General features: G+C 41.7%; 2 protein-coding genes across 2 annotated transcripts in view; one reads left to right on the forward strand and one right to left on the reverse strand.

The window, feature by feature from the left end:
- Positions 1 to 19,698, forward strand: part of PPARGC1B (PPARG coactivator 1 beta) — a 143,432-nt gene extending 123,734 nt beyond the window's left edge. The window contains exon 13 of the mRNA XM_029583990.1: positions 19,571 to 19,698. The gene's annotated coding sequence lies outside the window, so the exon portion shown is untranslated. The remainder of the gene's footprint in view (positions 1 to 19,570) is intronic.
- PDE6A (phosphodiesterase 6A) overlaps positions 1 to 23,160 on the reverse strand; it is a 29,378-nt gene extending 6,218 nt beyond the window's left edge. The window contains exons 1-18 of the mRNA XM_029583451.1: positions 22,687 to 23,160; positions 15,906 to 16,058; positions 15,195 to 15,284; positions 14,393 to 14,533; positions 13,549 to 13,623; positions 12,501 to 12,565; positions 12,064 to 12,130; positions 11,659 to 11,706; positions 8,409 to 8,558; positions 7,190 to 7,333; positions 6,129 to 6,194; positions 5,423 to 5,569; positions 4,885 to 4,992; positions 4,119 to 4,228; positions 3,889 to 3,976; positions 2,050 to 2,150; positions 1,538 to 1,645; positions 612 to 675 (exon numbers count right to left, since the gene is read on the reverse strand). Of these exons, the coding sequence (XP_029439311.1) occupies positions 612 to 675; positions 1,538 to 1,645; positions 2,050 to 2,150; positions 3,889 to 3,976; positions 4,119 to 4,228; positions 4,885 to 4,992; positions 5,423 to 5,569; positions 6,129 to 6,194; positions 7,190 to 7,333; positions 8,409 to 8,558; positions 11,659 to 11,706; positions 12,064 to 12,130; positions 12,501 to 12,565; positions 13,549 to 13,623; positions 14,393 to 14,533; positions 15,195 to 15,284; positions 15,906 to 16,058; positions 22,687 to 23,160 (2,199 nt within the window). The remainder of the gene's footprint in view (positions 1 to 611; positions 676 to 1,537; positions 1,646 to 2,049; positions 2,151 to 3,888; positions 3,977 to 4,118; positions 4,229 to 4,884; positions 4,993 to 5,422; positions 5,570 to 6,128; positions 6,195 to 7,189; positions 7,334 to 8,408; positions 8,559 to 11,658; positions 11,707 to 12,063; positions 12,131 to 12,500; positions 12,566 to 13,548; positions 13,624 to 14,392; positions 14,534 to 15,194; positions 15,285 to 15,905; positions 16,059 to 22,686) is intronic.
- Positions 23,161 to 26,331: the final 3,171 nt, after the last annotated feature.

Genomic DNA, 26,331 nt, shown 5'->3' on the forward strand with positions numbered 1-26,331 from the left:
GGCACCCCCAGAGTTTATCCAAATGGGTTTGTTTTACTCACACCTTGACAGAAATGAACCTCATTTGTAAGTCTGGGCAGGTTAAGGATGATCTCACTTTCTTAAATGTACTGCTAATGACTTCTTTGTTGTTGCATTGAACCAACCAGAGCCTCCTTCTGGAGTTCATAGACTGTAATATATTTGTTTATTTATTTAAAGATGTCTAAGAGTCGCTCAAAGCGATGTACAATCAATATCATAATACACATCAGCTAAAATAAAACTAAAACATAACAGAATAAAAATCTGCACACATAATTCAAATTATTCATCCTAACAGGCAGCATTTCAGCGGTGCCAGGAAGGTGCTGTTCTGCTAGAAGTGACTTCGCAGAGCACCACTGGAGGTTGTTTGAAGTACGTTCTTGGGCATAGCAAGAGTTTTGCTGAAATAATTTCCCCAACAGAGCACAAAACCCGAGAGGTTTTGAATTGTGGTTAAAAATGCACACACCTGGGAGGCCTTCACACCCTCCTAGATAAACCAGTGCTACTTAAAGAAGAAGAGAGAAATGATGTAACCAAGATATCAGCCAGTCTAATATTAAATAAGAGATGGGTGCATGTACCTTGCTCTGCACCTCCCAGGGTTTAGCAATGGCAGATAAATCACAGGCTGTCATCATCATTGCCCTAGAGGAGAGAGAGAACCCAAACATTAAAGCAAGCAACAAGCAATGACTTGCAGAATTTGAGCAGGTAAAAGGCCTGGAGCTCCTCACATAATCCACATTCCTTTCCTCATTACTTGAGCGTTTAGTTATTTGATATTGTTGCTGCATTTATTTACCCGTCTGATAACGGGTCTCATTCTGGGGTCCCAGATGTCTAATTTTCCAGTAATGGACACACTGGGAATGTTGGAGACTTTCACCCCTCCCCAGCATTCCTCGTACATCAGTGTAACTGGACTGGATCCCGTACTCGCTACATTGCAGACTCACAGTTTCATGGCAGCAGAATGTGTGAGATGAATAAAAAATTGCCATAAATTAACAAGAGCGGCGAGAATTCATATACTTAAAAAAGTCAATGCTTCTGCTATTCAGTTACTATTTATTTTTTGAAGGGTAAAAATTCTTTGGGCTCAGTTTTGGAATTGCCTTCATCATAATTTTTGGAACATTTAAAATCCGATTGTGGGGGGGAAAACCCTCTGGGGACCATCAGTGAGGTGCAAGTGTTCACAGGTCAAGTTTCAAAGGGTGACGTCATGCATACTTTCATTTTGAGAATTGGTAAAAAAACATCTCAAGGGTAAAAGGTACTCGCAGACTTTCTTCCAATATGAGCCGTTTCGAAATTACCCCCTATTACCTCTGTAAAGCAGTTTGGATAAAAGCAAAATAAAAGTCCATTATTATTATTAATATGAATATTATAGTTATAAATTAACAGATTTAAATCACAACAATGTGGCCTAAAAATAAGCTGGTGACAAATCAAACCAAGCAAAGCAAAGAGAGGGCTTTCAGAGGGCTCCTGAGAAACCCACATGACGATTTCTTTCCGTGTCTGATCCAGGATCATGTACTCGGTCCAGGCTTCATCGCTCTCAAATGTCTTGGACTGGTCTACAATCTTCTGAAACATTGTCCTCTTCCTGCAGGGACAGGACAGGTAGCTGAGAAGGGTGCAAACTCCAAACCACACAAAATGCTGGAATATTAGAGATAGAATAATCCCAAGTCGCTAACATTTGTAGGAAAGCCCCAAATTAAAACATTTCCCCAGTGTGTACTGTGCAAGATATGATACTATTACATGATCATAGCTGAAGGCCCTCAAACTGCATTCCTGAGAGAAGCCATTTTTGGAGGCGTATCATATAAGATGTAATAAATTACAGCACAAATGCACCCCGCATGGACCAATCAAAAACCAGCACCACTCATGGCTCTTTTTCAAACTTGGCTGCACTGAAGAATGCAAAGAATCAATAAGCAAAACAAACTCCAGCTGTGATAATGATGGCAAATATTGAACCACCAAACACAAACGACTTACTTGAAGTACAAAGCCAGGTCTGTGGCAATAATGGCGATATCCATCATATGCATCACATGGTCAAACTGTCTTCTGTTGAGATTCTGGAGGATGTTTATACTCTAAGGAGAAGAAAAAGCAGTCACATAAAAGGAATGAAATACAAAATATTGAAACATTTGGGTTTGATGAAGGATTCTATACTCTGGCCTGAAAGCCTAGTGGTCCAGGAGAAGGTACAGCAGAACTGCATTTTGTTTACTCTATATAAGGCACCAATAAGGTTACAAAGCTTTTTGGTAAATAAATCTATTACTAATTCACTGGCTTAATAAGGGGAAACATTTCTGATTGAAATATGGTCATTGAATGTCCAGGTGTGATTTGACCCTGTGCCCATATACAACAAGCCAGTGAATCTCATAAGAAATTGCCATACTGGGTCAGACTGAGGGTCCATCAAGCCCAGCATCCTGTTTCCAACATTGGCAAATCCAGGTCACAAGTACCTGGCAAGTACCCAAAACATTAAGTAGATCCCATGCTACTGATGCCAGTAATAGCAGTAGCTATTCCCAAAGTCAACTTGATCAATAGCAGTTTATGGACTTCTCCTCCAGGAATTTATCCAAACCTTTTTTAAAATTCAGTTCCACTAACTGCACTAACCACATCTGCCGGCAAGGAATTCTAGAGCTTAATTTTGTTTGAGTGAAAAATAATTTTCTCCAATTTCTTTTAAATGTGCTACTTGCTAACTTCATGGAATGCCCCTTAGGCCTTCTATTATTCGAAAGTGTACATAACTGATTCACATCTACTCATTCAAGACCTCTCATGATCTTAATGACCTCTATCATATTCCCCCCTCAGCCGTCTCTTCTCCAAGCTGAACAACCCTAACTTCTTTAGGCTTTGCTCATAGGGGAGTTGTTCCATCCTCTTTATCATTTTGGTCTTAGAACGCCTCTGCTCTGTGAAGTTTCCTTCTTCTTGAAATGAATGTTCTCTCTGTTCAAATATCATTTATTTGCATACAAGTTCCTATTATCAGCTCACAATAACTTTGTCAATGTCATGTTGTCACTGGAAGGAGAACACTCAGAATAATTCTACCTTTACATTTTCTTGCTTTCCCATGAATAAACATCAGCTTACGGTGATTCAGAGACAAGAGAGGTCTGAAGGGGAAGAGACTGAAAAGAGTCACATTACTGTGATCCTCTTCCAAGAAAGGATTCCCCAGCATTCAGACCTCTGCATATCTATTTTTGGCTTTGATTGTTGCTCAAGGTGACCTGGATTCTTTGCAGGCTGAAATATCTTATATTGGACCAAAATAAGAATTATCCAGGCATTTCACATACACTGTCACACCATGGGTCCCTTCTTCAGAAGTGATCGCTCACTTGGGGGATGTGCCAAACTATATATATTTTTTCATACGCTGTCTTCAGCCTGCTCACGCGCTTCTAAGAGAAGTGCAGTATTGTGCCACCTTTTTGCTTATTAAGGTCAAAGATCAAATTCAGAGGCAACATGAAATTACAAACTGGTGTAACTACTAGTCTTCTGCAGAAATATTATTTATGTTATACATATAAAACAAACAGCAGGACACAAAATGCTGCATCTGGAAGTGTATTCGCTTCAGATCACACGAGCCTTTGAGTATTCCTTCTGTGTAACCGCTCTACAGGCAAACTTCATTTCATTTTCATTTCATTTCATTTAATAAAATGTATTAATCGCCTATCACTGTAAGGCCTAGGCGATGTACAGGTTATACATACATAATAAAAGCAATCGCGAGCCCTCAGTGGGCAGGCAGGAATGTGACAAAACGTCAACACTGGATACCTCATCGGTGAGCAACGTCTTGCTAAATTCTAAGTGATGCCGTTCCAAAATGGAGGATCCATGAAGTTTTGCCAAAGGATTTGAAGATCTGTAAAGAAATCGGAAAAAGAAATCGGAATTAAGAAGACGTAGGACAGAATGGCTCGAGACAGACAGGCTTGTGTCTAGAACGTAAACTGCTACCTACTATTTATCATTTCTTTAGTGTAGGTGGTTAAAGCCAAACTTACTTCATCTGATACAGGTTATTGGTGCCCCTATGATCAATATCATGGCAGAAAGCTGCTGTCACCATTGCTAAGGCCTCTAAGTCCGTGAAGTAGCGCTTCAGATTTCCTGTCTAGAAGAACAAGAGGCAGCACCTGCTGAATGTGTGAATGCATTGACGAGGACCTTTGAGTAGACACAGTGAGGATAAGTTTAGAACTGTGCGGGTAGGGCTCAGGTTGGCGTGTAATTTGTACATGCCGGCATTTTCAAAGCAAACTTGTGCATATGAACCTCAGTAGGTGACGTGACGGCAGAGTTGAGACCTGCATTGAGGAGCAGCAGGGCCAGCTTTGGCTGGATGCACTGTGCAGGAGAATGCACGTCACCCTTTGCGCCTCATTGTGGGACTGTAGTGAAAGCACAGAACTGTCAAATCTGTGACCTCTATATTCTCAGTTGCCTCCCTCGTCCTGCGAAACTGACACACACAAACCTCCCTGGGCTTCAGTGCTAACACTTTACAGGAGGCAGCACTCAAAAGCTCAACCGTCAATAAATTGATCAATCTGTAAGGTGCCATCTGCCTATTGCCATTTATTTTTTCTTTTTTTACTATTTCTGCTTTCTCTTAATATGGAAGGCATTTGGCACAATCTATTGCTGCATTATCCACAATGTCTGAGAACAGACAGAGTCACATTCTAAATGCATCATCAAACATTGTCCCAAAGTCTGGAATTCACAGCAAGATGAAGTTATCTAGCATTTCTTAATCTTGGTTTGTACCATAAGAAGTGTAAACATGGTCTGCCCCACATTGAAACCATGACGCCAGTTGTGGTAAGTGATTTTTCGGTAGCCTTTACTGACAGAGTACAAGAAACGGACCAGCACCTGTTAATACACAGAAGAAAAGGGTCACAGTCAGCTGAAAGAAGATGTGACACAGAGTGCAGTAGCAAGCTAGCTTTCACCAGAATTGCACTGTGGACCAAATGTACTAAACAACATTTTTCACATTCACACAAATGGGGGAAAGCTTTTGGTACATCTGGTCCCACATCTCAGCTCAGCCTGGACTAATGTGTCATAAAATTCTTCCTTGGTTACTGGTGACTTCAGAAATCTACTGTAAGTCAAGCTTGGTCAATCATTCTTCAGCTTTCATGCGCTTTAGCAGCCAACTAATTCTCCTCCAGTTCGGGCAACGCTGACATTGGCATCCCCAGCAAATGCACGACATCTTACTTCACAAAATACAGTGGCATGTTCAATGATACCAAAAGTGCACACAACATCCACATACAAGAAGCTGTGCTCTTACCGCCTGTGGTATGTGGAATTTATCCACTACCTCCAGTTCATAGTACATCTGTATTGCACACTTCACCAAATGCAACTCTGTTACAGGCAAGTCACTAAAGTGAAATTCGTAAATATCAGTAGCCTCTGGATCTGGGAGCTCTTTTTGCTGTAAACCAAACAAGATGAAAGTGTCACCAAAGTTGACTGTGTAAATATAGCTGATGAAAGTTAAATATGTATCTTAGCAGTCCAGTGGAAGTAGGGTAACACCGTAATACTGTGACATGGCCTTTCACATCTAGATCACCAGCTTAAATCCAGCTCTGGCTGGCAGGGACTTAAAAAGGTGGCAGTTGCAGCTGGGTTGTTGATGCAAGTAGGCAAGATAGGCTCACAGGAAACCAAGCTGAGAGGGATGCTGGAGGCAAGAGGGTCGAGCTACGCAAACACCCTGCCCCCAACCCCAGACATGACTATGTGCTTCTCGAGTGAGTCAAGAGCCCATTACATGTTCTCCCTGAGCCTGTCCCAGTGGGGGGGGGGGGGGGGTCCATGGGCAGAGGATGACAACCCTTGCCTGGGACGCCATGTTCCCTGGTGATGATCCTGAGTTTCAGGGATTGTAGCAGAAGCGTTCACACCATGGACCCTGCGGAGAAAGATTGCTGTCCAGGATCAAAAGTTGGGAGATGAGCTAGGGCAGAGTCAGTCTGCCTTCAACTCACCAGTATTTCATAGAGCTCGTCTTCATCACAGTCCTCCGGCTCCCTTCCCAGCATCTCTTTTGTTTTCTGGAAACAGAAAGTCATAAGGTCTGCAACAAGGTACAGCAGAAGCAGCAGCAGCAAAATGGTGCCGACTTGTTATTGCTGAGATTTGACACTGATGTGGGGACATCCTCCCATCTATTACCCTTGCTGTGGGGCAACGCACCCTGTGTCTCCCAGGTAGTGATTATAGAGAGTTCAAGGCGTGCCCTTCGGCTTCCACCCCTTCAGCACTACAAGTTTCTGTTTTTCACTTGCACTATTCCTGTGGACAAGACTCCAGTGAGACCAGAAACCTGCAGTGTGTCCTCATGCTGGGAGCTCAGCACGTACATTTCTTCCCTCCTTTGTACCCCTCTCGAGAAATAAGAATCTACATTCTCGCCTGCAAGGGCAGTTTTCTAGTGCACTGTCGAATCTACTGTTTCAAACGCTTTTATGCTCAGGCACAGAATGAGAGAAACACTTTTCAAAGTATGACCCACAGCATTCTGAACAGGACCGAAATACTGTATATCAGCCAGAGAATACATCCGTAAAAGCATCAAACATCGTAACGTTTTCAAAATCCCATTTATGCATGGAGGGAATTTTCAAAGGAGTCAAGCGCGTAAAGATAGCAATTTTCAAAACCCCCATTTTACCTGTGTAAATCCTTGTGAAAATGACCTCCTAAATATGCTACGTTTTGAGCAAAGGTGAGGCAGAGTTGGGGGAATGGCAGAGCTGCCATTTAACTCTAAGCCATGGGTGATAAAGTTAGCCAATCCGGTTTTTAAAAATGTATTCCTCTCTAAGGAGTCCCTCTTGACCTGGGGCTAGTTGGGCCGCTCTGATCAGGTACGAACGAGGCACAGCATTTATCCTTCACAGATGAAGCGGGTCAGGTGGCAGCCTCAGCACTCTGACGACTGCTCGGCTTCTTTCCCCTCATGGCGCCTTCTTAATCTGCGAAGCTGTAGCAATTTTTCTGCACGGAGTAAAAATAAGCAAGGAACAGCAAAAGGGAAATACTGTACCAGCACTGTCTGGAGTTCGTCATTGGAGCACTTCACATGATAACTGACCATGTCCAGAAAAATGTCCTTCCTGTTCTCCAGTTTGTTCATTTTGTCATAGGTGTCTGTGTTGAGGACGGACCAGCCAAGGAACTGTGTCAGGGACTGAAGAGCAAGAGGACAGGAGCTGTTTTTCTGAGTAACCTTGGAAAACTCAATTAAGAAAATCTTTTTTTTTTTTTTTATCAAGGCTATCTCTTGCTGTGTGATCCACGCTGTGAATCATGGAAAGACGATTTCTCTATCTGCAGGCTCTCCTCAGATCAATCCTCCTCCACATACATTACGTCTGAGCCCCAGAAGTAGACAGAGTTCTTTAAAGCTTTGTCTCACTTTCAAATCTAGCTCCAAAGAGCAAATCAGCAAGATTTAGATTTAGCTCATGGTAGTTCAAGACAAGTTACCTTCGGTTATTCCCCTGGTCCCAGAGAGCTTACGCTATAAATTTGCACCTGAGGGTGAAGTGACTTGCCCAAGATCAAGGGGTGTCAGCAGGATTTGAACCCTGGCTTCCCTGGTCCTCAGCCCATTCCATAGCCAAGCTTTTGGACAGGAATTTGTAGCGTCAGCTTTAAATATTTTGTTTATATTCTTAGATCAAGCTTTAAAGAGCTGCACTAATTCACAGCACAGTTGGTCTCTTCCCATGAGTGAAGGGTAAAGTATAACCTGAATCTAATGGAAATCATTCTGCATTTTCTTCAAAAAACAGCAAGTTGTAATGTAGGTGATGCAGACTGTTTTATTCGTAGCGGAGATGTCATTGATCATTGTGAAAAATAGATGACCTGCTTTCATTATTCTCATTTAGTTGGAGCATTGTTATATTTTAATTCCAAAACAGTACATAAAGTTTGACAAATAAAGAAATACGTGTTTGGCTTTCTTCCTAGATGTTTACTGAATGGTTGTTCATGAAAGGATTGTATATGTTAATTGAGCCTAATATGTGTTATAATTAAATGCAGTACAGCTATGTATGTATACACACACACCCACACAATAGGTGTTAGGTAGATATATATGTATATATATATGTATTTGATGTTGCAGTAGGTTGTAAATGTTTGCAGTATCCCTTGGTATTTGGAAGGATGGGATATGGATGTTGGATTCTTCCATACAGTCCAATCCCTTCATTAAATGGGTTTAACTCTAGCTGTTTCCCAGGCAAACATACTTCCATTAGAACCTCGTCCATATCATCAAAGGGTTTTCCATCCTTCCTGTTGTAGAATGAAGCAACTCCAACAATCTCTTCCTTCTTGTTGACTATTGGCATAGAAAGGACATTTTTGATCATCCATCCAGTCTCATCCAGAGGTCCTTTCTACATAGAAAAGTTCATTGTTAGTTTTAGTATCTCAGTGACAATGAATTATACCTAGAAACACTAGAGATTTCTGACTGGTAGTGATAGGAATGAGGTAACCCAAGCACAGAATGCAGAATCTGATGGCAGGCAAGGCCTATCTCATCCACCCAGCTCCTTTGGCAATGCCAGAGACCCCAGCTGATCTCGGTCTTTCCTATAAGACCATAAGAAGCTTCCATACTGGGTCAGACCAAGGGTCCATCAAGCCCAGCATCCTGTTTCCAACAGTGGCCAATCCAGGCCATAAGAACCTGGCAAGTACCCAATCCCATGCTACTGATACCAGTAATAGCAGTGACTATTCCCTAAGTCAATTGATTAATAGCAGTTTATAGACTTCTCTTCCAGGAACTTATTCAAACCTTTTTTTAAACACAGTTACACTAACTGCCTTAACCACATCCTCTGGAAATGAATTTCATCACTTCTTCACAACTGATCCTTTTGCTTTCGCTAGCCCTTCTTGAATTCTGTTGTTGTTCTTCCCTTTACCATGTCCCCTGGGAGGTCATTGCACACATCCACAACTTCCAACAAGATGACTTATCTTCTAATGCCGCTCCTGTCTATGCCCCATCTTACATCGTGAGCTCTTGGAATAGAATTTTCTGGGCACTATTTACACATATGAGGTATTTGTCTATTAGTATATCCTCTCTTCCAGGGTGTACATATTTGAACACCTGCAGTCTCATGCATCATTTTAGTAGCTCTTTTGGAACTAGAGCTGGTAAGGTTCCTAGGGCTCTTTCTGTATTTCAATTCAATCTACTTCTTCTTCTTTACTGCATCCACATTCACTGATATTTGGATTTTAACCATGCCCTCTGTCCCTCAGCCTTCCCGAAAGCCTGATGCAGTTGTACCACTGCTGTTTAGGGTTGTAATGAATATGTTTTTTGGGATCCCACAAATCCCAGTTTTGTTTTCAGCCCTTGCACCAAGGCCTTTGAGAGCATGTTTCACAGGCCCAGAAAAATGTTCTGAGCATATAGAGCTGTTATCTCATTTCAAGATGGACAGGAACTACTGCGTGACAAGCATATGCCTTAGGGAAGCAGACCTATAAACCCACAGACCTCTGAATACATCTTTGCTGGTCGTCTCATTTTCATAGCCCAAAAATATATATACAATTTGGAAAATAAATAGGGTCTTTGGTTTCCCAAAATGGCTGCAGTTTTGGTAAGGTTTTGTGACACAGAAGCCCACTCCACAGGTTCTACATGTTCTCCATATGAAGAATGTGCAGCTTCCTCTCTTATTCTCCAAAATTCATGATCTGATCTGCTTACGCCAATAGTGAGTCAAGGCAGTGGCTAGAGCCACAGGGATAGCAGGCTGCATGGAGAGAGTCATGTCCAGCAGAACAAAGGAAGTGATACTGATGATGTCCCTAGTGAGGCCTCACGTAGAATACTGTGCTCCGCTCTGGAGGCCGTATCTCAGCAAGGATAGAGGTAGGCTAGAGGCAGTCCAATGAAAGGCAACCAAAATGGCATCAAAAGCCATGAGATGAGATTTAAGGACCTAAATATGTGCATCTTAGAGAGGAGAGATGAGGGGAGGAAGGTATGATAGAGACATTTAAAAACCTGGAAGATATTAACAATGCACAAGAAGCAAACCTTTTCCAGTGAAAAGGAAGCTATAGAACCAAGGTCTGGATATGAAGCCCCAAGTTGGTAGACTAAGGAACAAACATCAGGAAATATTGTTTTCATGGAAAAAGTGGTGGATGTCTGGATGGTGGAACAAAACCAGAATTACAGAAGGCATAGGATAAACACATAGGATCTCTACTGACAAGAGAATGGTAATGAAGCACTGGTGTAACCGGCATGGAGTAGCGATTCAGCCCAAAACAGCATTGGGAATGACTGCATTGTACTTCTAAGAAGGAATGGGGGTAACCTGCATGTTGTGGAAGGCATTTACAACTAAACACCTTGCTGGGCAGTCTGGATGGGCCATTTTGGTCTTTATTGGCCAATATCTACTGTATTACCTAAAGAATCATATCTAACTTTGCAGATCCTGCTTTCGTAGCACTGATTCTGCATTCCCTAAAATCTAAGCTCTTAGAACACCTCCCTGTAGATTGAGTTACACTATGTTATTGAAATCCATATTTTTCAGCTTTATCAGCAGCACTTGGTCCTCATGTGGATCTGAATCCTGTCAATTGAATACTTTGCATCCAGTCGTACAGGAGATTTAGAAGATGCAGTTACCTGCATATAATTATTAAAAAAAAAACCCCAATGTGAAAAGCTCTGAAGGTCAGGTGACTGCTTAGTACTACTTAATAATATAGTAACTGATGGCAGAACAAGGCATATCTGGTCCATCCAGTCTGCCCAGTTGCAATTTTTCCACTTTAGTTAGCTGAACATATAAATTCCCATGTGCAACCTAACACCAGCAATCCCGGTGCCTAGGTCTTTTACCTGAACTGTGTTTGTTTAGCAACAAACACAGCAGCTACTGTGGACACATCAGACAAACTGAAGAGGTGGGGAGGTCCAGTCCCCAACAGCTAGACATGAGATGAATTACACCGTTCTTGAGCTTAGTGCAAGTGGGAATGTCCTGCTTTGGTTTGGTTACGAGATGGAAGTCTGATGTAGCTTCCCAGATAAACTAAAGACACGTTTAAATTATGCATGTAAGTGAGGTGAGAGCCAAAAGTCACCTGGGCTCTGTGGTACTCCAACAGGAATAGAATTCAGGACCCTGAGGTCCTAATCTGCTGTCATATTGTATGTTTCTAAGATATCCATCGCACTCCTGGATGAGTGTGCTTGGTTGCTAAAAGGCTCCAGCAAAGGAAATCCCCATTAATCAGTCAATCTGTTCCATGTACTCTTTATAGGAAGGAATTCAGTGCATATCGCTCCCTTCCATCTCTCTTTCTGAAGTTGACCCGCTCTCCTTGAACATTGCTGCCACAGTGAAATCCCAAATGCTAACTCAAGACATTTGATCTTGAAATTATTTAGCTCCAGAACCAGCAGCTTCTTATTCCAGAAACCAGAACACAAAAGCCACTTACCTGGAATTCAAAATACTCATCAGCTGGTGTATTCATAATATTACAAATCTAGAAAAGAATGAGAGCTCAGCTTTTATTCAAGGCTCATTTAACAATTTTGTCAGAGGTCTTCTCCTTTCACTCAAGAAAGAAACATTTATCCCGCATGAAAGCACACTGACATTCCTATATTAGCATATTCAATAGTTTAATTAGTTTCTTGGTCACATGACTGATCAATGGAACTTGTATTAATTTTGTAACTATGAAAAGCATACCTATATCTACATATCTAGTTATCTAAATCTAGTAATTCCACAAAAGCTGGAACAAGAACATCACAATATCAAATATAAAAAAATAAACCAACAGATCCTTTCTCCCTTTTATGCCCAAGAAGATTGGTTCTTTATTTTTTATACTCACAAGTCCATTTTCAGCAACGTATGTTGGCAGCTTGCTGGCCAGAGCCCAGTGGTCAGCAGGAGGATTCCTGTAAGGATACCGCACAAGCAAGATGCTAATAACCGCACGTTCCATGCTCCAGTTCTTGAGAGCCTTCCCTAGATCTATTTATGTATTAATTTATTTGTTACATTTATGGTACGCAACGTCCAACATTGTTGATCTGTGTGGCTTACAGCATTCACCCCTTCTGGATGGCATGAGATGCTCCTGGGCATGCTACAATTCCCCTGAATGTCGATAACTTTGTATTTTCTCTCATTACCAGTGAAAAAAAGGTACTCAACACAAGTAACTTTCCAATTCTTTGGAATTCAGTTGACAGCCTTGCTTCGAGGCTTCAGTCCTGGTTATTCACAGTAAAGCTAAAAACTGTTAAAGGTTTGAGTAAAACTTACGGGATAACTTTAATTTCCTCTTTCCCGTGTAAGATGTAGTCAATCACTTTGTAGAAAATGATTTCCTGGACACAAGAGAAAAGAAAGGACCACAGAGAATGGCTTGTATGCATCCGCCTTTTTCACATGACGAAAGTACATTTCTAATTAATAAACAAATAAGATGTGCATGTCATAAAAAAGATCTTCATATGCAAATCCAAAGATTTTGCTTTTTACTTTCTGATTCTCACTTACAGCTAAACCCATGATATAGATCTAATGAGGTTAATTTTAAACATCCCGTGAAATGCATGCCACAAATATGTGCATAATTTACTCCAGTTTTCAAAGTGGACTTAAGTGCATAAATCCGCTTTGAAAATTATCCCGCCAAATCTACCCACTCAAGTTACACTTCTTGTTTTGTGCGCACAGCATTTTTCTGAAAGTTTACGCATATGCTTTCTAAGTCCAGAAGTATGTATAGAAGTCCAAACCCCTTCCTAAAGCCACAACCAGAAATGTCTCTGCTCAGTGCGAGTAAATGCATGTGCGAACATGACATATGCATGTTAGGTTACCCACATATCAGGTGGGCAAGGCTGTAAAAGGCTATTTCTGCACGTAACACACTGCTGTACTTTGAAAATTACCCTCTCAGAGCTCGCTCAGGTTTCCATTCTGCTCTCTATATTTTTTGCTTCCAGATTATGCACTAAAGCAACAAGAAGCAGATTTTATATTTACCATTTATTTTTTAAGTTGAGAAAAACACTTGGCACTAGTGAGGTACAGTCTCTCAATGCAAACCTAAAACGTTAGGCTTAACTTTGTAGGTAGTACAATGAGAATACTTTATAACAAACCTTGCTACTAACAAACTGGTGTCTCCACAAATAATTACTGTATAGTCTCTAACACTGCCAGGAAAATAAACTCATTGACTTCACACTACTGTGCATCTCTTCCTAGAAAGAATCACTACAGATCTTAGTCTCTTTCACAAGCATCAAATTATCATGCACTTGGGATGGAAACAGTCAAATTAAAAACCTAAAAGGCCTACCCTTCCATCTGGAGTCCTTGGACCAGAATATGGGAGAACCTCGCCCATCAAGACTGGCCACTGATCAAAGAATTCCTGGGAAAATAGAAGTCATAAAATAGATTTTAATTTCAAATATATCTGCTGTAGTAAGAGAAGCTCTTTAGCACAGAAATGTAATGTCGGGCTGGCTTGAAATATTTTCTCTATGGTGCTCACTAAAGGGGATAGAATGCGATGGCTGGAAAGTGTCATTAGCGCAACACGTGCAGAGAGGAAATCCCGGCATGTACAGCTGTGGGGTGTGGGCAAACTCCGAACAAGATCACAAATGTCAATAATGATCTGAGGCTGAGAAACGTCAGAGATCCTTCTCGAACATGGGAAAAGGCACCACAGGCCTGTGCTGACTTCTGAGGCGCTTTGATGATCTTTCACTGGATAGCTGGTGCTCAACAGTACCCAAAAGATTAAAACTACCTACTCAATAAACAGACTTTTCATAAAACTACCTACAAAAAATATGAAGACCTTATTTGTATTTTTCTCTCGGGCAGTTGCCTTTCCGAGATGGCGGCTGAACGTTCTGTGATGGAAGTGATCATTCTGGCTGTCAGCTGCTTAGGCCACTGAGCTTATTCCATTATTCGATGAACACAAAGATCAAGTTGGTGGTCAAAAAATCTTACTGCACGGTTACATGGTTGGGTTTAACCAATTAGGATGCTCCATTTCTCCAAACCATTTTGTAAGAACCATTAATGCATGTCATTCCAGGTGGCTCAAAGTTTGATTTGTAACATAACTGCTGGATATAGTATATATTTAATATTTTAAACACATTGCTTCCTTTGCTTGGGCTAACCTTTGTTTTAGTCATGTCTAGCAGCCCCACAGAGTATCTGTCACAGTTGAGGAAGGCACGGACTGTGTAAAGTGCTTTGTGAAACTGTCTCTCAATGTCTGTAAGCTCTTCAAACACTTTATTTGCAGACCACAGTAGTACCTATGTGAACAATAAAACATCCATTGGAGTAAATCTTTATGTGCATCCCATACCACAAGCATCAAAATGCAACACCAAGACTAATCTACTTAATATTCAGTCAACTATCAAACTACAACATAAATACTTTTGTCACCCCACAATACCATCCTAAGGTGACAGGAAGTATGGTATTAGTACTGGTTTATCCTCGAGTTACCAAGATTTTTATGCCACCAGCCCAATATGGCAGAGTACACTCAACAGGCATACAGGGAGGCAAAGAAATAACTCTCCATGAAGCCTGAAAGAGTCTTTGTAGGTGCATGGGATACACCCTCCCTGCGTATATTTTACTCAATACCTCAAATCAAAAACATAAAAGCTATCTTTTTCCTATTCATTGGTTTATCTGTATAAGAAGATTATAATAAGCATTCTTGTGCCCTATATATCAATGTTTCCAACCCTCTCCTGGATGATTGCCTCAATAAATGTTCATGAGATAGATTTGCCTGCACTGGTTTTCCAATATATGCAAATCTATCTCATGCATATTTGTTATGGATATCCCGAAAACCAGACTGGTTAGGTGTGCCTCCAGGAGAAGGCTGCCCTAAATTACCCACTTTACTGCTTTTGAATACTGATGAAATAGAAAAAGCTGAGACAGAGGCCTTACCTGACCTCTGCGGGTTTCACAGTTATGCAGGTAGCTGAGGTGATAGATCTTCAGTATCAGATTGGCAAAATTGAGGTACTTGAGAAACATCTGCAGGAAAACGTGTGCAATAGATTATTAGCACTAGATGCAGAGTTATTTGGTGGAAAGGGACTAATAACAGAGGGAAATAATGACCATAAAGATCATTCTGGGATTTTTCCACATGAAGGAGCCCACAGATGTGCAGCATATTTATGGCTCATGATGTTTCTGCTTGCACAAAATTTTCTGGGAAATTTTTTTCCCTTCCAAAACTTGCAGGCAATGAAATCCTTGGGTAAATTATATTCTGCTTCAAATTTGTGCAGCTAACGGATCCTATAGGTTTTTTGCCCCTGTCCTTAAATCCAAGGCAGCCTCTGGCCTTGCCCTCATTCACGATGGCCATGCTTCGGGGCTCCCAGTGTATCCTCATGTTCCCAGCTCAGGAACTAAAATAGCTTCCATGGCCACCGAGAGACAAGAATGAAACTACCAAACTCCATAATCCGGCTGAAGAAAGTTATGATTTCAGAAGGAAGTAAAACTGTGTAAAAGTTTGCTGAAGGACAAGTTAAGGGGAACGCGAAATCCATCACGGCAATACACCTACAATTACCCCCAGTGCCACAGGCTTCTGGCATGACCACCTGCGCTCCCCTGGGTTCGAAGGGTGCCACGATTTCTTACCGCTTCATCATTTTTTGTGAAACAGGGGCCATCCACCTTATTTACAGCCATGATAACGGCCACTACGTCTTTGCCATTCAGGACAGGCGAAGCTAGAATGTTTCTTGTCTGGTATTCTGTGAGGGTGTCTACAAATGTGCAGAAATGACCTTCCTAAATAAGAAAAGAATAAATGCATTATTCAAAATGGCTGACAGTGAGAGACTTTTTTTTTAAACATTCATTGTCCTTTACATATGAACAGTGATCAAGAACATCAGTAATGGGGGAAAAAACCAATAGCTTTTATTGTATTAAGTTTAGTAAGACTTTCAGGCTGAAAGAACTGTTCAAAGTTTAGATATGAGAGTGGTTGAGTTCAACATCTTGTTAATCCCATGGTCTTGCCAGACATCAGAGCTCTGGCTCCGGGCTTCCATTCTGTTCGTCCCACACTTTCGCTGGCTTGGCCCATATTTTCAAGAACACAGCAGCTTTGGACATGATCAGGTGCTGAGGAGCTTCTAGCTCAGTCCTTTTTGTAAGTTCCACTGCAGATCAGAATGATGCTCCTCCTTTGCTTAGGGTCATTCATATTCTTTGTTCTCATAAATAGAGCACAACCTGTCATGTCTTTTCAATGCTGAAGGAGGAACTTTACTTTGTTGGTGCTGCGCATTGCAAAGATTTTGGGGGCTAATAATACTGTTTCTTTTGTAACTGAAACCAGGACTGGATTTAAAACCTCTTGTACTATTTCACATCTACATTCAGGAATAGCCATTTACAAATGTCTAGAGACTAGCGGCCCTTTCATCTCAAATTCCCAGGTAACAAAGGACATTTTAAAATTGTTTAATAATATTAATAAATATTCAAAATGTTTATTTTAACAATTTATGGCTAAAGTTACTTACAGTTTAATTAATCACGTTGTTTTTCAGGTTGGTGTGTATGACCTCTAGGGCTAATCCAAGTCCATTCTAATCAAATTAAGTTTAGAAGATTAGCATTAAGTACCCTGTTAATTCTTTGCCTAACATTGTGAAATCAGAGGTAATTATAAAGCTTCTCATATGCCCCATGAAGTGAACCTTGTTTTGTTGCTGCAGGCCATTTTGGTTGTACGTGTTTGTATATAACACGGCACTGAATATAGAACTGGAGGTGCCGGGGTGTTTTGGTTGTACGTGTTTGTATATAACACGGCACTGAATATAGAGGTGGAGGTGCCGGGGTGTGTGTATGTGGAAGGGGGTGGGTAGGAGCAGGGGCAGGGCAGTCTCTCTGCCAGAATTTATATCTTTTTCCATATATCTATTTCTCAATGCACACCCCTCTGCTTCCTGGTCATGGGGGACAGAGCGAGTGATGGATTCTGTAAGAGAACGAGACACATTCTCTGCTGTCAGCTTTCCCTGCTGCAAAGCATTGGTTATTTGTAACCAAGCAATACTCACAATGACACATCCTTCATCACCAGGCCTTTACGTTTTATGTATTTATTTATTTTAATTTACGGAAACGCCTTTCTGAAAACATGCTCAAGGCAGTGAACAACCAATAACATAAAAAACCATCAGCTAAAAGTATCAAAGATGATGTTTTATGGGTTATGTTTCTGAACTATCACATATTTCATTGACATTTTGCATCTTTTCTGTAATGTTTATGCTTTTAAGCATTGCAGATTCAATTTTTGTCCAAGAACGTTGTTATGTTTTTTTATCTGCAGGACTATTTTCTGTCTTTGTTACCTGGGATTTACATTTGGAGGGTTTTTCTTTTCCTGGGCAGTGTGGGACTGTCCTGCTTCTCTCTCTGTATCTGCTCAATATATCGCCAGTTTCATCCCGGATATGTTTAGGCAATGGGAAATCCCATACCATATTGCAGAAGGAGAGGAGTGAGGATAGCTGGAAAAATCTAGGAAATGCACCAGTGCCCCTATTTAAAATGGAATGGACTAAGTTATTCTTAAATGTATGGACAGTGTCAGAGACAGTGAGGAAGATCCGTGCAAGTGTGAATCCAGAAAAACTTGTACAGATTGTTTCTGTATAACATCATCTCTTGTTCTTATAAATAATAAGGGAAGTAAGGTGGGAAGAGGAGCCTTAGAAAATGTACAAACCATACAGCACACTATACATATACAGAGCTGTGAGAGAAACACCCTACACCCCACAGACTGCAGCGAGGGACCTGTCTCTGGACTCGGGCAGAGGAGAGAGGTCTCTCTGTTGCTTCACTGAGAATTTATCATCTGAGCTCCCTGTTAAGCTTACTCTATGCTTATGGCCAGGGACACAAGAACACTTAGACTCAGTAAAAAGTATAATGTATGTTTATTAGTCAATATAAGTGTTCTCGGGAGATACTGGGTGCCCTTCGTCTTACAATCTGACCAGCATCTCCTCGTATACAGAAAGTGATCCTTGTTTTATAGGTAACATTCAAATACAGGGTAGAAGGTTCTAGAGACTTGCATGACTGCCCAAAGGATCATTTACATAAGTTATGATGTCAACTGCATGATTAAATCATCGCTAACTATCCTGATTGGCTTCCCAGGATGTGTAGCCCATTTCCCATGACTTTCTTTGTTCTGGTAAACTCTTACTGGTCAAGACAATCACGGTCAAGACAATCAACACATGAGACTAATGTGATTGCAAACACAAACTCAATCCATGAAGTTCTTAGTGAAATGAAGAGTCACCCATAGGCTGAGCAACACATGTGACCATGGGTTAGAGGGCAAAGGGCATGAGCCAGATCTATGGTGCACACAACAGTATGGCGACCTGCAGTGAGTGCCTCAATGTCATCGGTTTTCATTCACCTACATTCTCTCAAGTTTCTGCTTTCAGAATTGAACTAGTTTTAAGGGAATTAGGTACAAGATGTGATGCCACACCTAAGCATCTGTTCTTACTGCAATTATAATTACTTATTTATTGATAGCCATCTTGCACCAGGCCTTCTGTTTTCAGAATTTAGTCCTGGGAAGGACAATTTTCAGAGTCCTTGCTGCCTGGAAGACTGGAATTGAAAGTTGCCCCAGACACAGCAGCTCCTTGGGTAGGGGAGACAATTCTGTACGTAGAACTCAATGTTGGATTCCACGCACGCCGCTTCTTGCCCAGAATCCCGATCGCATTATTGTGTTGTTAGGTGGTTTCTTGAGATTTGCCCATTGGATAGTGCTGGTATCTTGAAGTTGCCACAGTTACTGGCTTTTATGATGGGCAGATCGCTGTCCCTGCTGCTGTGCCCTAGCCCTTGAAGGATGTAGAACCACAGGGCATCCACCCAAGAATATTTAGTTTGTCCATGTTTCAGTTTGTCATTAACTCTCCCACTGTGGCCTGTAGCTCCCGGTCCTGTTCAGATGTAGCAACACTGGAATCTCAGCTTGAGAGGAAGAATGCCAGCCTAAGTCCATGCAGTGAAATGGATAGTGTTTTATGTTGGAGGGATAACCACCTCCTCAGAAATCAGAATGCTTTAGGAGGTGTATCTGATGGGGGAGAAGGCAGTTGGCTTTTTTTGTTTTGTTTTAAACATATCAACATCTCTGAGTCTTTCCCTGGTGAGTTGATGAAACAGAACATGTTGGAAGATAAAAGGCTGCCCATGCAATGGTGTATAGTAACCCAAATCTCTTCTTATTAATGTTATAGACAGGGCCTTAATATGACTTTACTGGAAACGATGCTACATTTGCATGACTAGTGGTGCTATAAGAAGACCAGATCAGAGCCTTCACACAATGAACCGTAAGCTGCGTCCTTCTACAAGAATGCAGAAAACAGGTCTATGATGAGAAGAAACACCATCAACTGTTCAGGGATACCCAGTTTCCCTTCCTTGGGGCATCTTTCATCAAGATAATAAATCCATGCTAGAGCTGCTTTCAATGAACTGTTGCATATCACAGACCTGTTTCAATCTTTTAAAGATTCATTTGATCCCACTGACATTACAACTGAATGCTTTTTGAATTGATTTGTCTGCAGTTTACAACAATGTACAGGTCATGTAACATGCATGCAGACCCATCTTGGACATATGTCACAGAAACTGATTTTTATAGTATGGGATTGAATGAACTAGGGGCAATATTACGCCGATGACAATGATTGCCAGAATAGTGCTACGGGGGAGCTTTTCATTAGACAGGCGACCTTGCAAATCAATTAAATAAATGAATGCATCAAACTGGAGTGCAAGCAACTGATTGATCCAAGGTCATATAGAGTCACTTTGGGAGATAAGATTTGACCCTTACATTCCTGACTCCTCTCCTTCTAGGACTCCACCCCCTGTACCATTAGTGATTACATTCAAAACATACAGCACCTCTGTAAGTGTCGGGTAAATCCTGTGCTCTGTGTTTCTAGTAACTACATTTCTGGCTATTGGAAAGTTAGAGATAAAATTCACCACACCTACCAGGGTACAAAGCTGGAGCAGAACTGGCCTTGTACCAGGTGAACGCCTGATTGCTTGAGAAGTTGGTATCAATGCATGTCCTGTAATTCCCTGTCCTTGCAAGACCTCACCTTTCTCTGCTCCCAGGTCTGGGGATTTAGTACTGATACCCCGCCCCCCCCTCTTCACAGAAAAGAGTCAAAGCAATACAGGAAAAATAAAGCAGAGAACGTGAGATGGAAAATGGGAAAAACGTTTAGTGCATCTATCCTGCAATATTTAGGATCTAAGAAGATTGTTTGTCACTGTTAACTAAAATATCCACAATCACTGCCTTCTGAGGCTGTAAGACAGTGGAGATAGGGAATAGCTGCCAGCAAAGTCCTATAAGACAGAGCAGGACAGAAAACCGCCCATAATCCATAATCAGCAGCTGCGAGAAAAGAGCTGTTCTCATTCTATGAAAGCCAGCAAGAGTATTAGGAAGAGCTTACTTGTTATTAGTTGCTAGTAATTATTTCGCAACACTATTTTGGCCAATTTTGCCACAAGTTACTAAATCTAACGACTACAGGGTACCCATAGGGCTCACAGCCTGATACCTTCTGTTGGATGTAGCCCTGTCCTTGATCTCTGAATAGGAGAACTAAACATAACTGCATGTAGCAGGATGAAAGGGTTTTTTTAAAACGTAAAACAAATGAAAAAGCAGAATAAAATATAAAAGTTTAAAGCTACGCCAGTGGTATCTGCAGGGTCTTATGTCTGGTTTAGGAGTTATTACTCTCACTCAAATCCTGGTACATGCTACGTACATTAGAACAGCTCATCCTCTCTCATGTCTCTAATCCTGCACCTCAGTAGCCACAGACCCGTCTGCCCTGTCAGCTTCTCCATTGCTACAGTTTGTAGGCTCAGTATCTTTCCTTTCTCCAGGTCTACTTCTCCATAGCTTGCTGCTATCACTCCTCCAGACGTAAACTGCCTCTTTGCACCTTTTTGCCATCGTGTTACCACGTAGGAATCCTGGCTAAACACTGAGCAGCTCAGTATTGTGCTTTACCATTCCAGACACACCCCTGGCCTTTCTCTCCGGTCAGATTCAGTTCTCCATTTTCCATCCATAACTCCTCCTCAGCACAATCTCTCATCTCTGCCATGCACTAATCCCCCACAAAGAACAAAATTACTGCCAGCAACTTCTTTCATGGTGAGCAGCCTTCCTGATAATTCAGATAATGCTGCTGCTAGACTTGGCTGTAGAAACAGTTCCGTGCTTTATCCCTAATGTCAGCGAATCTGTACTCCAGACCATAAAAGACGGGGCCCAGAATCCAATACCCCTTTCCCCTGCCCTCCCCCCCCCCCCCTTCACCATCAAAGCAGAAAGCAAATCGTTCATCATTCCTAAACCAGGGGCTTTCAGTGAGGGCAGGAAACAGATCCGGGTTTTCAGGAAATCCACAATGAACAGTCTGATGTATCTGCATATATGCGGTCCAATTTGTAGAGCTTGGCTTCTTAGAAAAACAGACCTGTTTGTGGCCTTCATGGGCTGGAGCTAAGAACCCCTTTCTTAAATGCTGTACAGACTGCTTTCACTTCCACGTCTAGGTCACTGCATCCTAACAGCCTGAGTGAGGAAGCATGAGGAAAGGAATGGAGAATACAACGGAGAATATCACACTGCCTCTGTATCGCTCCATGGTGCGACCTCATCCTGAGTATTGTGTGCAGTTCTGGTCACCACAACTCAAAAAAGATGTAGCAGAATTAGAAAAGGTAGAGAGAAGGGCGACCAAGATGATAAAGAGAATAGAACAATTCCCCTGTGAAGAAAGGCTAAAGAGGTTAGGACTCTTCAGCTTGGAGAAGAGACGGCTGAGGGGAGATATGATAGAGGTCTATAAAATAATGAGTGGAATGAACAAGTAAACATTAATCAGTTGCTTTCTCTTTCAAAAAGTACAAAGACCAGGGGACATGCAATGAAGTTACTAAGTAGAATAATTAAATAGGAGAAAATAGTGTCCTATGCCTAGTTAAGGTCTGGAACTCATTGTCAGAGGATTTGATAAAAAATGGTCAGTGTAGCTGCATTTAGGAAAGGTTTGTACAGGTTTCTCGAGGAAAAGCCCATAAACCATTATTAAGATGGACTTGGAGAAATCTACTCCTTATCCCTGGGATAATAAGCAGCTTGGAATCTCTCTACCCCTTGGGATCCTGCCAGGTATGTCTGACCTGGATTGGCCACTGTTGGAAACAGGATACAGGGCTCGACATACCTTTAGTCTGACCCAGTATGTCAAATCTTTATGTTCTTATGTACATTTAGTAACTGGAAGGAAAAAAAGAAGTGTACCTGTTCCACGCTGGCAATATTCACAATCTTTTTGGACTGTGCTACGTGGCCAAGAATGCCAATATCCAAGGGGAAAACAATCTCAGAGTCTGGCAGCACCAGGCACTCTTCCAGGGTGGCATCCTTATGGACATTAAAGAGCCGAGTGGCTAGCTCGGGAGTCCCATTCCTCATTCGGTACATGAACAGGCTCATGCGGTCCGCACAGATGAGGAAGCTGATTCGTTTCAGAACATTGAAAATGCATCTTTCCATTTGCAGGTTGTCCTGGTACTCTCTGATGAGATCAAAGATGATCTCACTGTCCTCCACGCTGGTCAAGCTACGGTAATGGCTAACATCCACATTGGCCCTGTTAGAGCTGAGCAGTTGGGTGATGACCTCCGGCTTGAATTTAAGATCATAATAATGTTTCGCAAAGGTAGGATTAGAGTCCAAAAACTTTTCCACTGATTCCTCTGTTACGTCACTCATTGTGATCACAGTTCCTGCAAACTTGAAGAGACACTCCACTGAGCCTCACTGAAGGCACGTTGTTTCTAAATCTCCAGGCATTCAAAATTTTAAAAAAGAAGAAAAAACAAAGTCCAAATATCTCGTTCCTTCAGCTCTATGGGGGGATCCCGACTCCTTCCATCTTCCCCTCCTAAGCTTGATTGTAAGATGATTCTGAGCTGGGCTGGCATTAGTTCCCTAATAGAGAAGGTGAAACAGGGATTATCCTGATCATTTTAAATGGTTATGTGACTCTGATAATCTACAGACCAATCACACCCAACACTGGGAAGCTGAAATTACTTGAGATGTGTCAGTGACAGAAACTGTAGGATCAGTTTTTGTAATAAGCTGATCGTTCACACAAAAAACTCATGGGCTCTGAGGAGTACATTAGTGAAGAGGCACTGATTCCCTGATGATGCAGTCTCCTATACATTATTTACAGGACATTCCATCAGGGGATTAGTGATAACAAATATAGAGCCTACTATTGGGATTTGTAGTTAAAATAAGCAAGGAATTCTGTCCATATGTTCTGTCTCTATCCTTCTGTCCCTTGAACTAAGGTTACCAGAAGAAAAATCAATCTCTTGCACAGAAAATCAGGTTAAATCCATACGATATTTTATTTATTTAAAATGTCTCATATTCCCCCTATACCAACACAGATTGCTCTAAGCGCATCACACAGGAACCTATTGTTTATGCATCTATAATCCATAATATAGCATATGTTTATGACTATTACACAGGGAGGGCAATTTTGAAAAGGATTTCTGGGAGTAAAAAGCATTTTACCCGGGTAAATCAGTAGTATGTATGCGAGTAAACTGTGTTTGTACTGCCACAACCTGCAAATCTTTGCCTTATAGAGGAGGCATTCCTAGGGCGGGGTTAGGTCGGTGAATAAAACTGTGCACATAGTTGTGGATTTTCAAAATTATGCCTGCAGCTTTGGTTGGATAAAGTATCCACAGAAAAAGGAATTGCAAATCTTTGTGAGTGCTTTTCCTTTGAAAACTGGTGGAAGGACCACAGGTAAAAAGTATTTGCAGAGTTTGCAGTAATAACCTTCACATAGCAAAGTATTAGCATAATCCTCTATTATACAAAGTGTTCCTAGCAATTACATTCCCTACCATCCTATACATATTATATAAGCTTGTGAAGGGCAATGAAATAGTTATCCTACATCATGACTTTATAGCCTTATAACGCTGGCTTAGAACTGGGGTTTTACTCTTTACTCGAGTAAGTGGGCTTTTGAAAATTGCTACCATAGTAGTTACATTTATGTGCATAACTCCTTGTGAGAATTACCCCCTTAGTGTGCTTAACGCAGGTAAATAGCTTTTGGAAATTACTACGATACTGAGAAAATTCACCTGATAGGTTTCAGTTCTCTGTTTTGGTTGCTGGTACCTATCCCCACTACTCGTCATTGTGTCCTACTGGTAAAGGAAACAGGAAACAGTGTACAATTCTGGTCGCCGCATCTCAAAAAAGATATAATTGCGATGGAGAAGGTACAGAGAAGGGCTACCAAAATGATAAGGGGAATGGAACAACTCCCCTATGAGGAAAGACTAAAGAGGTTAGGACTTTTCAGCTTGGAGAAGAGACGACTGAGGGGGGATTTGATAGAGGTGTTTAAAATCATGAGAGGTCTAGAACGGGTAGATGTGAATCGGTTATTTACTCTTTCGGATAGTAGAAGGACTAGGGGACACTCCATGAAGTTAGCATGGGGCACATTTAAAACTAATCGGAGAAAGTTCTTTTTTACTCAACGCACAATTAAACTCTGGAATTTGTTGCCAGAGGATGTGGTTAGTGCAGTTAGTATAGCGGTGTTTAAAAAAGGATTGGATAAGTTCTTGGAGGAGAAGTCCATTACCTGCTATTAAGTTCACTTAGAGAATAGCCACTGCCATTAGCAATGGTTACATGGAATAGACTTAGTTTTTGGGTACTTGCCAGGTTCTTATGGCCTGGATTGGCCACTGTTGGAAACAGGATGCTGGGCTTGATGGACCCTTGGTCTGACCCAGTATGGCATTTTCTTATGTTCTTATGTTCTTATGTCTAGCTCTAGCATGATAGTTTGGAGGGCGTTCTGAGTTGCTGCATCAGCCTTCAGGCTTCTTCTGAGTGAAGTGAATGTGGTAATCTAAACTTCACCCCCTAGTCACTGGGAAGACAGCCTTGAAAGAGATCCAGCCAGGTAATACCTGTTTTCCCTGGTAGTTTGCCCTGATTGTAACCTGCCCCTTGGAATGGCTTAATAAGTCCACCTTGGAGTTCACGCTTTTTGCTGCTATTAAAAGGAGCCTTCCCAGAAGTGGGTTTAGCTCAACAGAAAATGGCATTTTCACATCTGTCCATGTGCCGTTTCCCCCTTTTCTCCACCCACAAATAAAGAAGATGTATGTGGGGACTTTGGCATTGCAGTCAGAAAACTGTGTGGCTTATTTCTCTTTGTAAATCGATTACCAGCTCTAAGGGTACAAAATTATCTGCGGTCTTTGCAGCTAGGTGGGCTACTGAAAATTGCCCTCCCCTCTCCTCCCCCCCATACAGCAAAAAACTGTCATCTGTTCAGCACAACCTCGGGAGGGAGGAGGGGGGGCAGGAGCAGCTCAAACCGAGTACAGCAGAATGTGCGGCAGGTCAGACGGAGGTGACCAGTGGCTGCTAAGTCTCATTTGCACCCGAGCTACCTAATTCTCATATGCATTAAAGGAACAACGGATGTACGAGGTTCTGCCTTTCTTCCTGAGGGATTTTTGTTTCGTTATTTTGCTTTGCCCTGCAAGTATGCAGCAGCCGTAGAAGTGCCGGTGTAACCCGGGCAGCTCAGCACTTGCCCATCTTGACCTGATTCTATCCACAGGCTCCAGCTATCAAATCTCATTATTCTAATGCTGCTTGCAGTACAGAGGATTAAATGACTCATTTGTTCCTCACAGTTATTGAAACAGCAAAAGACTGCAGAAGGTAAAGTGAATGCAGCAATGTAACCGAGATCTCAAGATTGACGTCATAATTTCAAAGAGGATTTTCTCTTGATGAGCATGAAGACAGCGTGCTTCTAGAAGATAAAATCATGGACACATAAAGACAGGGCGAGAAGGGACCTCAAGAGGC

Source organism: Rhinatrema bivittatum, chromosome 18 (genome assembly GCF_901001135.1).
Source record: "Rhinatrema bivittatum chromosome 18, aRhiBiv1.1, whole genome shotgun sequence".
NCBI classification, from domain to species: domain Eukaryota; kingdom Metazoa; phylum Chordata; class Amphibia; order Gymnophiona; family Rhinatrematidae; genus Rhinatrema; species Rhinatrema bivittatum.